At 62.7% G+C, this 16,025-nt stretch overlaps 1 protein-coding gene across 3 annotated transcripts in view; it reads left to right on the top strand.

Moving 5' to 3' along the window:
- The window catches only part of RPTOR (regulatory associated protein of MTOR complex 1), a 349,585-nt gene that overhangs the window by 286,944 nt on the left and 46,616 nt on the right, over positions 1-16,025 (top strand). For all 3 annotated transcript variants that reach the window (XM_062216247.1, XM_062216248.1, XM_062216246.1), the window contains 3 exons: positions 10,847-10,921; positions 13,977-14,042; positions 14,336-14,527. In XM_062216247.1, coding sequence (XP_062072231.1) covers positions 10,847-10,921; positions 13,977-14,042; positions 14,336-14,527 — 333 coding nt within the window. The remainder of the gene's footprint in view (positions 1-10,846; positions 10,922-13,976; positions 14,043-14,335; positions 14,528-16,025) is intronic.

The following is a 16,025-nucleotide window of genomic DNA, read 5'->3' as shown; positions in this document are numbered from 1 at the left end:
CACTCCGTTGTTACATGAATAACATAGTGGCTTTGATGGTGCCTTTGGTTTCCAAACCGCAGGCTGTAAGGTTTAGAAACTGAATAGGGAGCCAGGGCTGCAGACACCCCCATCTCGCCCAGAACCGGTGGTGGGCAAGGTGGATTCAAGGTCGAATTTGCTGCCTGGGAACCTGAGCTGTCCTAAGAGGCAGCCTCTCTCAGCCGCCACCCTGGTTCAATGGTTTATCCGCAGGGATCCGTGTGCCCCTCCTGCCACCCCGGGGAACGGAGAGCCGGCAAAGCAGAGACCCCCTCCTCCTACCCCACGGTGAGCCAGGCCCAGGCACCACCTGCTGGGCAGGAGACCAGGCTGCCACCAGGTGTGGCTGGGAAACCTGAGGTGCCTGACCAGTGCCTCCAGGTTGCCAAGAACAGAACAAAAAAGAGAAGAAACGAGAGGCGGTCACCCGGCCACCAGCCACTGCTGCCAGGCATTCACGCCGCGCCTGGGCAGACTGGACTGGGCCAGCAGGGCTGCTGGAGTGGCCCCTGGAAGGTGAATGGGCGCGGTGCAGCATGGGCGAGTGGAGGCCACACAGCGCCCGTGCCAGGGGCGAGCCACAGAGGCCACCTCTCTGTGATTGGTTGTCAGCTGTGCTGGCCACCCACGGGGCTGCTTGATTCCCATGAGGAGTGGGGGCAGGAGAGCAAGACCCACGCCACTCAGGTCTGACGGGTGCCTCGCTCCACAGAGGTGGCCGGTGTGGGAGCCCAGTGTGGCTGTGGGTGTGGGATGGCCAGCAGACTTCCTCTGGTGGGAACGGCAAGCCCTGCTCTCGTCCGTCTCCTGCTCACTTCTGACCCCTGTCTCTACTTCCATGTTTTCCCTGCTGACCTTGTCTTGGATGAAAAGGCAGCCTGAGGGTGGCCGTGGGCAGCTGAGGTTGAGGCTGGGCTCACTGTGTGTCCAGCAGGCACCAGCATGGCTGCCTGCTCCGCACAGGGGCGGGGTTGGGGCCTTGGTGTCCTTGGCAACATTGCTGGGGCGGGGGAGGCTCCGTGTCGGCTTTTCAGCAGGGATAGATGGGAACTTCCACGCTGGGGCTGCCACGGCTGTGGCCGGCGCAGGTGATGAGGTGCGGTCACCTCCCGCGCAGTTCTTACACGTATTCAGTCAGTGGCCATCTGCTGGGCTTGTAACTCGGGCTGCGCTGCCTGTGGATCACAGAGTAACAGAGCCAAGAGAGACAGGTGCAGTGGCCGCGGCCCTGTCGGACTTGGTGAACTGTGGGAGTTCAGCCGCAGCCTGTGCAGGAGGAAGGCCAGAGCAGGCTTTGCAGGCGGTTCACGGCCGGCAGGGCCAGGTTGGGGGGGGAGGTCTTGTAGCAGAGAGAGCCAGCAGGAGCAGGAGGGCAGGGGCAGAATGAGGATTTGCTTCATCCGGGACCCCGGGGTTACTGGCACCAGACAGAGAAGACTTGGGGTGCAAGCCCCGTGCGGTAGGGGACCTGAGCACCTCCCTGTGGCCCTCTGGGGCAGTCTGAGGGCCTGGCTGGGACACTGGCACATTTGTTCCCGGGGGTCCTTGGGCAGCAGGAAGGCTCTGTGAGGCCCTCGTCGTGGGGGCGGGAGCACAGGTAGCTGGCGGGTGATGTGCCAAGTTCAGCAGTGACAGGGCAGGGGTCGCTCTGGACAGAAGATGAGTTTGAACTCCAAGACTACTGTGTGTTCTGTGTAAGTGCATTAAAACTTCAATATGCAAAATTCCATTTCTAGGAAAATACAGTTTATCAAACTGATTCTAGAAGAAGTAGAGGCTTACGTAGGCTGATTTGTTGTTAGGATTTATATGTAATATATATATATGTTATACATATAAATGTGTGGATGTGAAAGGCAGAATTACAGAGAACGAGGGAGAGACACAGAAAGATCTTCCCTCTGCTGGTTCACTCCCCAGAAGGCTGCAATAACCATGGCTGGGCCAGGCCGCAGCCAGGAGCCGGGACTCCATCCAGGCCTCCCACGTGGCTGCGGGGGTCCAGGCATTTGGGTCGTATCCACAGCTTCCCCAAGTGCTTTAAGAGGAGCTAAAATGGAAGTGGAGCAGTCGGGCCTCAGACTGGCGCTCACGGGAGAGGCCAGGTTTGCAGGCGCAGCCTAACCCGCTGCACCGCAGCACCAATCCTTAGACTGGTTTCTGTGGAAGGAGAGAGCGTTGTTTGAAAGGAAAACCCAGTGCCCTCCCTAAAGCAGCCACCATGTGTGCACCGTGTCCTAGGTTCTACCACACCTCAGAGGCACTGAGCTCCAGGACTGTTAACCTCTTGGGGAGCCTAAAGAGAGAGGAGGGACAGAGGAGTCCTCTCTGTGCCCCAGGTGTAGCATGGACACAGGGTGTGAGTGCCCCAGGCCCTGAGTCCTCTGTGCCCCAGGTGTAGCATGGACACAGGGTGTGAGTGCCCCAGGCCCTGAGTCCTCTGTGCCCCAGGTGTAGCATGGACACAGGGTGTGAGTGCCCCAGGTGTAACATGGACACAGGGTGTGAGTGCCCCAGGCCCTGAGTCCTCTGTGCCCCAGGTGTAGCATGGACACAGGGTGTGAGTGCCCCAGGTGTAGCATAGACACAGGGTGTGAGTGCCCCAGGTGTAGCATAGACACAGGGTGTGAGTGCCCCAGGCCCTGAGTCCTCTGTGCCCCAGGTGTAGCATGGACACAGGGTGTGAGTGCCCCAGGTGTACATGGACACAGGGTGTGAGTGCCCCAGGTGTAGCATGGACACAGGGTGTGAGTGCCCCAGGTGTAGCGTGGACACAGGGTGTGAGTGCCCCAGGCCCTGAGTCCTCTGTGCCCCAGGTGTAGCATGGACACAGGGTGTGAGTGCCCCAGGTGTAGCATGGACACAGGGTGTGAGTGCCCCAGGCCCTGAGTTCTCTGTGCCCCAGGTGTAGCATGGACACAGGGTGTGAGTGCCCCAGGTGTAACATGGACACAGGGTGTGAGTGCCCCAGGCCCTGAGTCCTCTGTGCCCCAGGTGTAGCATGGACACAGGGTGTGAGTGCCCCAGGCCCTGAGTCCTCTGTGCCCCAGGTGTAGCATGGACACAGGGTGTGAGTGCCCCAGGCCCTGAGTCCTCTGTGCCCCAGGTGTAGCATGGACACAGGGTGTGAGTGCCCCAGGCCCTGAGTCCTCTGTGCCCCAGGTGTAGCATAGACACAGGGTGTGAGTGCCCCAGGCCCTGAGTTCTCTGTGCCCCAGGTGTAGCATGGACACAGGGTGTGAGTGCCCCAGGCCCTGAGTCCTCTGTGCCCAGGTGTAACATGGACACAGGGTGTGAGTGCCCCAGGCCCTGAGTTCTCTGTGCCCCAGGTGTAGCATGGACACAGGGTGTGAGTGCCCCAGGCCCTGAGTCCTCTCTGTGCCCCAGGTGTAGCATGGACACAGGGTGTGAGTGCCCCAGGCCCTGAGTCCTCTGTGCCCCAGGTGTAGCACGGACACAGGGTGTGAGTGCTCCAGGTGTAGCACGGACACAGGGTGTGAGTGCCCCAGGCCCTGAGTCCTCTGTGCCCCAGGTGTAGCATGGACACAGGGTGTGAGTGCCCCAGGTGTAGCATGGACACAGGGTGTGAGTGCCCCAGGTGTAGCGTGGACACAGGGTGTGAGTGCCCCAGGCCCTGAGTCCTCTGTGCCCCAGGTGTAGCATGGACACAGGGTGTGAGTGCCCCAGGCCCTGAGTCCTCTGTGCCCCAGGTGTAGCACGGACACAGGGTGTGAGTGCTCCAGGTGTAGCATGGTCACAGGGTGTGAGTGCCCCAGGTGTAGCATGGACACAGGGTGAGAGTGCCCCAGGTGTAGCATGGACACAGGGTGTGAGTGCCCCAGGCCCTGAGTTCTCTGTGCCCCAGGTGTAGCATGGACACAGGGTGTGAGTGCCCCAGGTGTAACATGGACACAGGGTGTGAGTGCCCCAGGCCCTGAGTCCTCTGTGCCCCAGGTGTAGCATGGACACAGGGTGTGAGTGCCCCAGGTGTAGCATGGACACAGGGTGTGAGTGCCCCAGGTGTAGCATGGACACAGGGTGTGAGTGCCCCAGGTGTAGCATGGACACAGGGTGTGAGTGCCCCAGGTGTAGCATGGACACAGGGTTTGAGTGCCCCAGGTGTAGCGTGGACACAGGGTGTGAGTGCCCCAGGTGTAGCGTGGACACAGGGTGTGAGTGCCCCAGGTGTAGCATGGACACAGGGTGTGAGTGCCCCAGGTGTAGCATGGACACAGGGTGTGAGTGCCCCAGGCCCTGAGTCCTCTGTGCCCAGGTGTAGCGTGGACACAGGGTGTGAGTGCCCCAGGTGTAGCATGGACACAGGGTGTGAGTGCTCCACGCCCTCCCCCCACGGCAGGTGCACCAGCCGCCCGCGTGACTGTCAGCCCCAGTCAGACCTGAGGGAGACACGGCCGTGTGTGCGTCTAGAAACCCAGGGGTGAGCTAAACCTGCGGATCGGAGAACTGGGGAAGGTGGGAGGCCTTAACGGGCAGAAATCAGAAGTCACAGCCGCTGAGCTGAGGTGGGAAGGGGCCCCCCGTTACAGTGGGATCTTAACTCGGAATACACTTCCTGACACGTGGAAAACCGCCGTGAGGAAACGCTGAGGTGTCCCGAGAGACACCGTCACCTGGACCAGGTGCAGCCACACCCGGTCTCACACACTCAGCCATGCTCCCTGTGTTCGTGTATATCTGTGATGTAACCCCAGTGACATTGTCCTGGAACTAGACAAGCATATTCTTTTTTTTTTTCTTTTTTTTTTTTTTTCTTTTTTTTTTTTGACAGAGTAGACAGAGAGAAACAGAGAAAGGTCTTCCTTTTCCGTTGGTTCATCCCTCAATGGCCACTGCAGCCAGTGTAGCCGATCTGAAGCCAGGAGCCAGGTGCTTCTCCTGGTCTCCCATGCGGGTGAAGGGCCCAAGGACCTGGGCCATCTTCCACTGCACTCCCGGGCCATAGCAGAGAGCTGGCCTGGAAGAGGAGCGACCAGGACAGAATCTGGTGCCCTGACCGGGACTAGAACCTCTGCCGGTGCTGCAGGCGGAGGATTAGCCTAGTGAGCCACGGCACTGGCCCTAGACAAGCATATTCTAAACTTTGTGTGGAAGAACATAAAGACTGGGGGAGGAGGGCGGGTGCAGCAGGCTGAGCCCCCTAGGGGTGCCCACGTCCCCGTATCAGAGCCCCAGCTCCTGCACTTGAACCCCGCTTCCAGCCAATGTGCACCCTGGGAGGCAGCAGGTGATGGCTCAAGTGCCTGAGTCCCTGCCACCAGCTGGGGGCCCAGATAGAGTTCCAGGCTCCTGGCTTCACCCCGGCCCAGCCCTGGCCGCTGTGGGCGTTTGGGAGTGACCCAGCAGGTGGAAGGCCTCTGTCTTCTCTGAATCTCTCTCCCTTTCAGACAGATGAAAATAAAATAAACAGTGAGGAAGCAGAGTGGGTAGGAAAATTCTGAACAGGAAGGACGATGATGGGGGCCAGTCCCCCAGACTGCCACGCTAGCTGTGACGCCCCAGTGGCAATAGCAGTGTGGGTGTGGGCCCCACAGAGCAGTGCGGCGAAGCATGGGGGCCAGGCCTGAGTGGACGCGTGATGTCGGAACAGACAGCGTCTGAAGCCAGGAGAGCGTGGTGCGCACTCAGGCCTCGTGTTGGGAGAACTGGGTCACTGCTTCTGAAGAGATGTGTTATGTAAACATGAGGAAGGGAGCCGTAAACGCACGGGAAAACCCAGGCAGGCTGTTCTGACCTCAGAGGTGAAAGCCGCTTAGCTGTGGTTGAAGGTGCAGATGTGTTTGAAAATTAATAAATGATTGTGCAGCAAGAAAATGAAACAACATTGTGAGCCATGTTTTAAAAGAAATAGCAAATCTGGAGAAAAAATTTAAAATTAAATCACAGATTAAAGACTGGGTTCCCTAATATGTAAAGATCTTCTAGAAATCAAGAAAAGCTCCAACATTCCAGTGGAGAAATGGTCAAAGGACACGAACCAGCGGATCACGAAGACACAAACACAGGCGGTTCTCGGTGATGTGGAAGGTGCTTGATCATCTCCATACGTGTGCAGCGAAACTCGAAACACTGTTCTCAAGGCCCCAGAGTGACAACAATTCACACGTTTTCCACCACGCCAAGCTGTGGAAGTACAGCACGTGAGACACATCGAATCACAGCTGCGTTTGTCCTGTGACCCAGCCGCCGCCCTCCGGGGACTCCCGCCGCAGCTCTGCCTGCCGGCCCCGGGGAAACTGCTGTGGGTGCTTGTCCTTCGCAGTGTTGTCTGTAGCCACAAGGGTCTGGTCCAACCCGGAGAGCCCGTGTTCCGGGGGAGACTGGTAACTTGCGCGTGAGCCTCAGCAAGAGCCACGAAGCCTCGCTGGCCTGCGGCGTGCCTCTGTCCAGCGTAGCTGTTAGTGCGAAAAGCGTTAGGGGACGGTAGCTGTTTCCACGCGTTTGTGTGGACTTGGGTTTGATGGGGGAAGGCGTTCGCAGAATAACCAGGGGCCAGTGTGTGCGGAGGAGGTGAACGGGGTGGGGGCTCCTAGTCCGTCCCCCCCTGGCTGCTTTCCCTCTGCGGGAACTCCCTTACCTTCTCACGGCCGGAGTGAGCTCCCACCGGGGCGGGACCAGGAGCCTGCGTCGCTGGGTTTCCTGGGCTCCCGTGGGGCATTCGCGGGGTGACTCGGGCAGCTCCCCGTGTGTCAGGCACCGCGGCCTGCATCCCTGCTGCCCCGCAGATGGACGCCTCCGCCTGTGGTAAGGAAACGGAGGCGGGGGGTCCCCCCCACTGGCAACCTGCAGGAGCCGAGGCCCGGCTCCGGCTTCCTCCCAGCCTTCGCGTTGTTGGATCTGCTAGTGCAGCCCTGGAATTCACGGCTGTGTCTTCCGCTCGTCTCCTCCTCTTTCCCTCCTCCTTTTCTCCATTTAATTTCCTGAAACCCTGGGATGCAGAGGAGACTCGGGGCAAGTCCGGGTGGGGCTCCGGGGGAGGGGGGAGGGGGCTAGCTGAGACAACATTACCACCTTTACCTGCTTAGAGCGGGCGAGCGAGCGGGCGAGCAGACCCAGCCGCCGTGCAGTTCGGGCTGGGGTCCGCAGCTGCTGGAGCCTGCGCCTCGCCGAGTGTGGCGTCTGTCGGCTGCTCTTCTGCACCTTGGCGCCTCGTCCTTTCTGGTCACTGCTCCTAGCTGGGGAGCAGGTGGCTGAGAGCTCCTGCCTCCGCTGACCCTGGGGCCCGCCCGCCAGCAGCCGGTGCGTGCTAAGGCCATGCTGAGTGTCAGCGGCTGGGCCCAGACGTGGCCAGTGGCCTGCCCAGACAGAGGCCTGTTGTGTGCTGCAGTGTTGGCGCCGGCTGAAGTTGCCGTTGAGGTGCTCAGAGCCAGGCCCTCGGGGTTCACATCTGTGGGGCTCCATTACTCTTTGAGTGTTTAAGGGGCTTCGCGGTGAGTGTGTGGGCTTTGATTCGACTTGCCGAACCTCTGTTTAAGAAGGAGAGACAGACAGTTCATTCGCAGAGCGGCTGCTCCGCGCCGTGGCCATGGGCAGCAGACGGCAGTCTACTGCCCTGGGGACCGAGGCTGCAGGGAGGGTGTGGAGTCGACGCCTGTGTGGGTATTGTCAAAACCCTGACTAAGGCAAGGGGCCAGTGTGTCCCCTGAAAGCTGCCATTTTAATTGGCTCCCTGGCTCGGGTTAGGTGCTGCAGCCTGCGCCCGCACCTGCCTCTTCTGTCCGCCCACTCTCCACCTCTAATTCCCATGTCAGCGGAGCAGCAGCCGGCAGCCCGCCTTAGCAGTTTATTGGTGTCAGGAAGAAACACCTAATTATGAGAGCACCCCAGAGACGTGGGCAGGGCTGCTGGGCTGCAGTAACCAGCAGTGCCATCGGCTCAGCCCCTGTGGCCCTGGGCAACAGGCTCCCCTGGGACCCAGCGGCGCCCTGGAGGGCCAAGAGCAGGGTGCTATGGACTGCAGCTTCCTGGAATCCAGTTCTTAAAATCCCAGCCCCCGTCCTCTAATGGGCTCGGTCCTCCGGTGCAGCACTGCCCACAGCCGGGGAGAGGAGGCCTCTGGGGCCTCGGCAGCCTGGGCGTCCTCACGAGCCCTTCCTGACGGTGGTCCCGGAAGCCTGGTCCGTGTGCGGCGGGCCCCACGGTCCGTCTCAAGGAAAACAGCACCCGGGATCTGCAGGCCAGCCGACGCCCAGACTGCTCTCGCATGAGTTGTTCAATCTTTGCGCGGTTCCAGCCCAGATTTCTACAGCTTGCCCAAGCCCCGGTCCTCTCGCCAGCTTCTCGGCGCGGGGTCTCAGCCCTCCCAGGGCGCAGTCCTAAGCCTGCCAGTCCGAGGCATGACTGTTTAATTCTGCACAGGTAGCACCTGCAGAAATGGCCCCAGACCTGCCTGCCGGGCGGGAGCCCAGGGGTCTGGGGGACACAGCCGGGCTCAGACCCGCTCCCGGGCCCCCGTCTGTTCTGGGTCAGGCGGCTTTCCTTCTTGGGCACCTGTCTCTCCTTCCCCGACCCCGCCCTCAGTACCATGGGGCACCCCTCACGTGGTGGCCTCTCCTACCCACGTACCAGCTGCGGTGCCTGGCATCTGCACCAGGGCTCAGGTCCACCTTCCCCCAGCAGAGCTCTGCTGTCCTCGTAGACAACGCAACGCCCTGAGCTCGGCTCCCTGTCCTCTGTGACCCCTCCATGACGCCAGGCGGCTTCCCAGTCCTTTCAGGGGCTTTGCAGGCAGTAGGCCTACCCTGCCCTCCTACTCCGGCCCCCAGAACAGCTGCCATGAGTCCCTGATTTCGTCCCTGTCCTGACCCCAGCTCCAGTCCGACCTCTGGTCGAGCCCCAGTTGCCACCACCAGCTGATCCCAGAGCTGTGGCCCAATCAGTCTGTGCTTCCGGGCCTGTCTCCTGCTGGCTCCACAAGGCCCCAGGCTCAGGGTGACCCCCCGCTCCCTGGTGCCCCCTCCTCCCTGCCCTGTGCCTGGGTGACCCGTCCCCCGCTCCCGGTGCCCCCTCCCTGCCCTGCGGTCTGGGTGACCCGTCCCCCGCTCCTGGTGCCCCCTCCTCCCTGCCCTGTGCCTGGGTGACCCGTCCCCCGCTCCTGGTGCCCCCTCCTCCCTGCCCTGCGCTCTGGGTGACCCGTCCCCCGCTCCTGGTGCCCCCTCCTCCCTGCCCTGTGCCTGGGTGACCCGTCCCCCGCTCCTGCTGCCCCCTCCTCCCTGCCCTGTGCCTGGGTGACCCGTCCCCCGCTCCTGCTGCCCCCTCCTCCCTGCCCTGTGCCTGGGTGACCCGTCCCCCGCTCCTGCTGCCCCCTCCTCCCTGCCCTGTGCCTGGGTGACCCGTCCCCCGCTCCTGCTGCCCCCTCCTCCCTGTCCTGTGCCTGGGTGACCCGTCCCCCGCTCCTGCTGCCCCCTCCTCCCTGCCCTGTGTCTGGGTGACCCGTCCCCCGCTCCTGGTGCCCCCTCCTCCCTGCCCTGTGTCTGGGTGACCCGTCCCCCGCTCCTGCTGCCCCCTCCTCCCTGCCCTGTGCCTGGGTGACCCGTCCCCCGCTCCTGCTGCCCCCTCCTCCCTGCCCCGTGCTCCAGGACTGAGCCCACCATTTCCTCTCCCGTTCCTGCCCTCCCTCTCCCCTTGGTTAACCCCTCTCCCCGTACACCCCAAGTGACCTGGCTCCTTTCTCGTGTGACGTCATGGGGTCATGTGCCATGTGGACAGTGACTGTCCCTTTTGTTATCATGTGTGTCATGTGCAAGGTGACTGTCCACTCCGTTCTCACGTGTGCCACACCCATGGCAGCTGTCCACCCGGTTGTCATATGTGTCACATGTACGGTGACCACTGTGTTGTCACCTGTGCCATGTGTGTGACAACTGTACAGTTGTCATGTGTGTCATATGTACAGTGAGTATCCACTCGTGCCACGTGTGTCACGTGTGCTGGCTGCTCTCTCTTGTCACGTGTGTCACATGTAAGGTGACTGTCTACTCTGTTGTCACATGTTCCACGTGTATGGTGACTGCTCTTCATATGTGTCACATGTATGGAAGCTGTCACTTGGTTGCCCTGTGAGCCTTGTGTACAGTGAGAACCCCTCGTGTCACGTGTGTCACGTGCATGGTGACTGTCCACCCTGTTGTCACGCGTGGGGCGGCTTCCACTCTGTGTTCCCTCGAGAACCGTGGGCAGGGCAGAGATGATTCTCCGGGCCTAGCTGGCACGAGGTCGGTCCTCAGAACTGCAAGACGGGAGTGACCGTGCAGACTGGACAGTGCTCACAGGGAGCTGCACACCTGGTGACTTCCTGCGCCCTTATTTCCCCCGTTAGAGCTGTTCCTCTGGGCTGAGGCGTGGAGTCCCGGGAGTGCCTGCAGGTGCTGCCCTGAGGACGGGTGCTCCTCACTGTGCGTGGCACGGGTCTTCCCTGCCAGGGCCTGTGAGTCCGGGCCGTCCCGCGAGACGCTTCAGCCGGGCGGCTGCAGAATCGGGGCGGTTTCCGGTGCCGGCCGCGCCCCAGCTTGGACAGTGCAAGGGAGCAGCTGGGCCCTGGGTCTGAGGAAGGGAGGCGCAGGCCCCAGAGCCAGGCGCCCCGCAGCCGGGCAGCCCACCCACCAGGTGGCCAGAAGGTGGTGTTCAAGAATTGCCTTGGCGCGGCCGTGTGTTTGAGGGTGTGCAGGATCCCAGCCCTTTCTGCTCAGCCGAGAGAAACGTGTGTGGCAACAGCTCGAGCAGTGATCCGGGCGTGAGTGTGCGTTGCACCCGCGCCTGCTCCGAGCCCTGCAGGCCATGTTCTCATGCCTTCTTCTCTCTCCCGCAGTCATGCCAGGCTGACCTTGTGAAGGACAACGGCCACAAGTACTTCCTGTCCGTCCTCGCAGACCCGTACATGCCGGTAAGGACCGCTCCCGGGGCAGGCCGCGCCCCCTGCTCCTGGGCCCCTGGGGAAGGCATCAGAGAGGGGTGGCGCCGCCCCACACGCCCGGGGAGGGCCAGGCCGGCCGCCTCGCTGTGGGCGGTGCTCCCTGGCATCTCCGCCCCTCCCTGGGAGCTGTAGTCCACCCGCTCTGGCTCAGGCCTGGAGTAAGATCCGTCTTCCAGTGCATGTCTGGCATGACCTGAGGGAACACTGCTCTCAGACAGTGGAGGGGCCTATGCCTGCCCGCCCAGGGAGGCGAGGGAAGGAGAGGCAGAGAGCGCTCGCGGGGCTCGCTGCACTTGTCTCGTTAGGGCCCTAAGGGTTGTAATCCACAGACGGCCTCTGAAAATGTTTCATAGTTCATCTCTCTGTTCGCAGTGTAGTGATGGAGACACACAGGGGTCCTGGATAAGTCCTGGGCGTAACTTAATTTTGCCGGAGTTTACCAAGCGTGCCAGCTTGGAAGGAAGCTGTTTGTCAGTTATTCCACCGTCCAGCGGGTCTTCTAAGCCGGACGGCGAAGCCCGAGGCAGACAGCGTCGTGAGCAGGACCGTGACATGACAGGTCTGCTCCGACGTGAGCGTGGCGTCTAGACGTCGTCACGGGCAGTGATGTTCACACTTCACACGAGCTCGTCAGGCCGAGGGAGAAGGCGAGGAGGGGGACAAGGCCGAGTCTGCAAGAAAGAGCAGGAAATCTCCCGATGCTGCGGCCCGAGAGGAGGACCCTGGAGTGCTCGGCGGGCAGCAGACAGCACCACCCGGCAACCCCGGGATGTCCACGCCCCAGGCAGGCCCTGAGTCTGCGCCACAGCGGGCACCGAGCACCTGTGGTCCTGTTCCCCTGCCCAAGGCCTGGCACAGTGTCCCTACGTGCGTGAAGCCCACCCCTCACCCAGGACCACACAGAAAGGAGAGGAAGGGCCTTCGAGAGGCGATGGGTGCCTCAGGCTGCTGCACACGAGTGTGCAGCGTCAGGGCGGGCGCTGCCCTGGGGGAGCCCACCCAGGGTCCCCAAAACAAGCACCAGGCCTTCCCGCAGGGACGCTCCCGGCAGCCAGCGCCCAGGGGCGACGGAGCAGATCCGAGGGAGCCAGCAGAACCGTCCTCGGCACTGACGGTCAGGCCACGTAGGTGTTCGTGGAAAGTGACCGGAAGAGGACCATGGGCTCTCCGTCGCTCGTGCCGCTTCTTCCCGAGGCTCCCTGCTTACCCGTGGGAGTGACGCGTTGTGCCCAAGCAGGCAGATTTGAGGGACCACGTGTCCTGTAATGTAGGGTTGCCGCCCTGAAGGCGGGAGACGGAGAGACCCAGTGAGGATGAGAGCCAGGGCCGGGGCCGGAGCCCGAAGGAGGCAGTGGAGGGGCGCACACTCGCGGTGGCGTCCTCCTGCAGACGGGGTTTCACAAAAGAGCACAGGGCGTCCTGCAGGTGGGAGGGCAGAGCAGGGAGAGCACAGGGCGTCCTGCAGGTGGTGCGGGAGTGGGGAGCTGGGCTTAGAGATGGGGCTGTGAGCACAGCCCCGCAGACGGCGGCAGGCAGTGGAGGGCGGGGCTGCCTCGCAGTCCTGTCCAGAGCTGAGTTACCCCTCGGGGGCAGGGTGGCGCAGGTGCGGGTCAGACAGGACCCAGTGCCCCACTCTCTGAGCTCCACAGAAGAAAGTATAAAACTGAGCCCCAAGGGAGAAGTGGGGTGCAGGAAGCAGCGAAAAGCAGACTGCAAGCATGTGGCTGCGTCTAAATAAGCCTTTTTTTTTTTTAAGGTTTTTTTTTTTTTTTTTTTTTTTGACAGGCAGAGTGGACAGTGAGAGAGAGAGACAGAGAGAAAGGTCTTCCTTTTGCCGTTGGTTCACCCTCTAATGGCCGCCGCACCGCGCCGATCCGATGGCAGGAGCCAGGTGCTTCTCCTGGTCTCCCCTGGGGTGCAGAGCCCAAACACTTGGGCCATCCTCCACTGCACTCCCTGGCCACAGCAGAGAGCTGGCCTGGAAGAGGGGCAACCGGGACAGGATCGGTGCCCCGACCAGGACTAGAACCCGGTGTGCCGGCGCCGCAAGGCGGAGGATTAGCCTGTTGAGCCGCGGCGCCGGCCTTTTAAGGTTTTTTATTTCAAAAGCAGACTTACACAGAGATCGTCCACCCTCTGGTTCACTCCCTAAGTGGCCACAAAGGCGGGGCCAGGGTTTCCAGCTGGGTCTCCCACGTGGGTGACAGGCACCCAAGCACTTGGGCCCCCTCCTGTGCCTTCCCCGGTGCATCGGGGGGAACTGGGAGCAGAGCAGCCAGGCCTCCCAGCGCTCACAGGGGACGCCGGCAGCACGGGGCGGCTCACCCACTGCGCAGTACCGGCCTCTGCGTCAGCTTTGCGGAAATAAATACCGCTAATAGTCACTCGCTCGAGGAGGGAGCAGGAGGAATTACGGTCCCTGAGAGCCTTGGATTAGTCCCGGGGGCATAGAGAACAAATTAGATGGTTGAGTGAGAGAGAGAGAGTGTGTGCGTGTGTGCGCGCACGCGCTTGACGCAGAGCGCCAGGAAGGTTAAATAGACCAGGTCCCCGGCCGGCAGAGGTGCGGAGGAAGGGCGAGGTGGGGACCGCCCGCCCCAACAGAAGAGCGGGAGGCTGCCAGGGTGGGCAGGCTGGGTGCTGCCTCCACCTGGTTCGCCACCAGCATGTGGGGCAGGGGCAGCACAAGTGAATGGGCTGAGCAGAGGTGGGGCGGCGTGTCCAGGCCTCACGTAGACTGCCCTGGCCACTGTGCGGCAGAGGAAGGCCGCCAGGTGGCCCCGCACGGGCGACGCCGTCCCGAGGCATCGGCTCTTCAAGGGCACGGTCTGCTCGTCAGAGAGGCAGAGCCGGAGCCTCCGGGCCCCTCTCCCAGGGCTGTGCTCGTGGCGGAGCTGGTCGGTGCAGCACGGTCCAGCTGGCTCCCGCGGCGTGGGGCGCGCCCCGGGCTCAGTGTGGAGACTGGAGGGAGTGTGGGCACTCCACCACGGGGAGCGCAGGCCCAAGGCGGGGTTTTGTTTTCTAGGCGGAACATCGGACCATGACAGCCTTCATCCTCGCTGTGATCGTCAACAGCTACAACACGGGGCAGGTGAGCGTCACGCCACTGCCCCACCCCTCCCCTCACCCTGGCACTGTGGGGGTGGGGGCGGGGCTTGTGGAGAAGGCGCTGTGCCAAGTGAGGTCGAGGGACGGGTACCCAGTGGAGGCCCCGCCCCCACAGGACAGGTGTGAAGTGGAGGCCCCGCCCACAGGACAGGTGTGACAGCGGGATTTAAAATGAGAAAACTGGAGCCAGTCCTGCGGTGCGATTAAGCAGGCTCCCCCAGGAGGCAGGGGCCCTGTCCCCCCGGCCCACCCCGCAGCGTGCCTCTGCCCCCCCAGGAAGCCTGCCTGCAGGGGAACCTGATCGCCATCTGCCTGGAGCAGCTCAGCGACCCGCACCCCCTGCTGCGCCAGTGGGTGGCCATCTGCCTGGGCAGGATCTGGCAGAACTTCGACTCGGCCCGGTGGTGCGGGGTGCGGGACAGCGCGCACGAGAAGCTCTACAGCCTCCTCTCCGACCCCATCCCCGAGGTGAGTCCCTGCGCGGGGCTTCCGGGCCGGCCATGCACGGGCTCTGTGGGGCGTTCCTCAGCACCGAGCGAGCTCCTGCACACAGGCAGGGCCCGGCTCCTCTGCGGGGTGCCAGGCACGGGCCCCGGAGCTGCTGCGTATCACCAGAGCTGCAGAGGGGAGGGGCTTGCACCTCGAGCCGGGGGCAGGCTGGGAAATGTGCCGGGCACTGCCCGGTTCCCCTCAGGCCCAGGGCGTCTGCGCCAGCCTTGCTCACAACCAAGTCTGAGGGGAGGGGCAGGCAGCTCTGCCCCCGTCCCCTGGACCTGCCTTGAGGGCCAGGCTTTGAGGACGCTCGCCGTCCCCGCCCCGGGGTCCTCATGGAGGTGTTTTCTCGGTAAATAGATCCACTCGTTTCCCAGGTCTCAAGAGGATTTAAGGCATCAAACAAACCATAGAAGTGACATTGGGAAGGAACGGGGGTGGGGCTGAAGGGAAGATGAGGGTACAGCGAGGCCTGAGGCCAGCCAGCAGTCCAGGCTCCGGAAGCCAGCCGAGGAGGACGAGGCCTCCCAGCCCCACAGTTGCCAGTGTCCCCGGAGATACCCAAGGCCACGGTCAGAAGAGGCAGGGCGGCTGCAGCCTGAGGTGCCCCAGAGCTGGCCCCACGTGCTGGCACGGGCCGGGCACAGGCTGCTCCCCTAGTGTCGGTCAACAGGCTCAGACCACATGGGAGGCAAACATTGTTCCCCGCAAACGCCCGTAAAAGTGAGCGTGGGTTCTGAACGCGAGGAGCGAGTGTGGCCAGCAGCATAGGAGCCATCCGGAGACTCCTCAGCGCGCTCCCCAGACTCGGGACAGCTGTGGGGTGCCTGGGAGCAGCTGTGACCCCCAAGGATGGCAGAAGCGGCCTCCGGCTGGTGCTCAGCACCTCCATGGCTCCTGTCCAGGGCTTCGTGAGCAGCGTCGGCTGCCCGGTCCCCAGCCTGTCCCAGCCCCTGCTGGCACTCAGCGCGTCTCTCTGTGCCTTCTCCCCTGGTGTTGTGTGAGGATGGTGGGTGCATGCCGACGGGAGCGTCCAGGGTGCTGTCCTCGGTGAGGCCCGTCCCCTCTGAGAGGTAGAGCCGGGGTGCTGTCCTCGGTGAGGCCCGTCCCCTCTGAGAGGTAGAGCCGGGGTGCTGTCCTCGGTGAGGCCCGTCCCCTCTGAGAGGTAGAGCCGGGGTGCTGTCCTCGGTGAGGCCCGTCCCCTCTGAGAGGTAGAGCCACCTCTCCGCCGTCTCCCCACGCTGCCTTCCCCTTCGTCGTGTTCAGAGCAGCCCAAGTGACTGACAGGCGGATGGAGAGGAGCCGTGCTCAGTGCTGGGCCCGCGGCGTCTGCCGGGCAGAGGTCGAGATGGGACCTAACCCTCGAGGGAATGTGTACCCAGGCTCTCAGAACAGGTTCTGTCGCACAGGGCCTCGAGCTTCCCCAGGAGGGCCGGAGGCAGGGAGTGAGCAGCCGAGCCCGCGGCTCCCTTGT

This window comes from Lepus europaeus, chromosome 18 (genome assembly GCF_033115175.1).
Source record: "Lepus europaeus isolate LE1 chromosome 18, mLepTim1.pri, whole genome shotgun sequence".
In the NCBI taxonomy this organism is placed as follows: Eukaryota; Metazoa; Chordata; class Mammalia; order Lagomorpha; family Leporidae; genus Lepus; species Lepus europaeus.
This window is presented reverse-complemented; position numbering and strand designations above follow the sequence as displayed.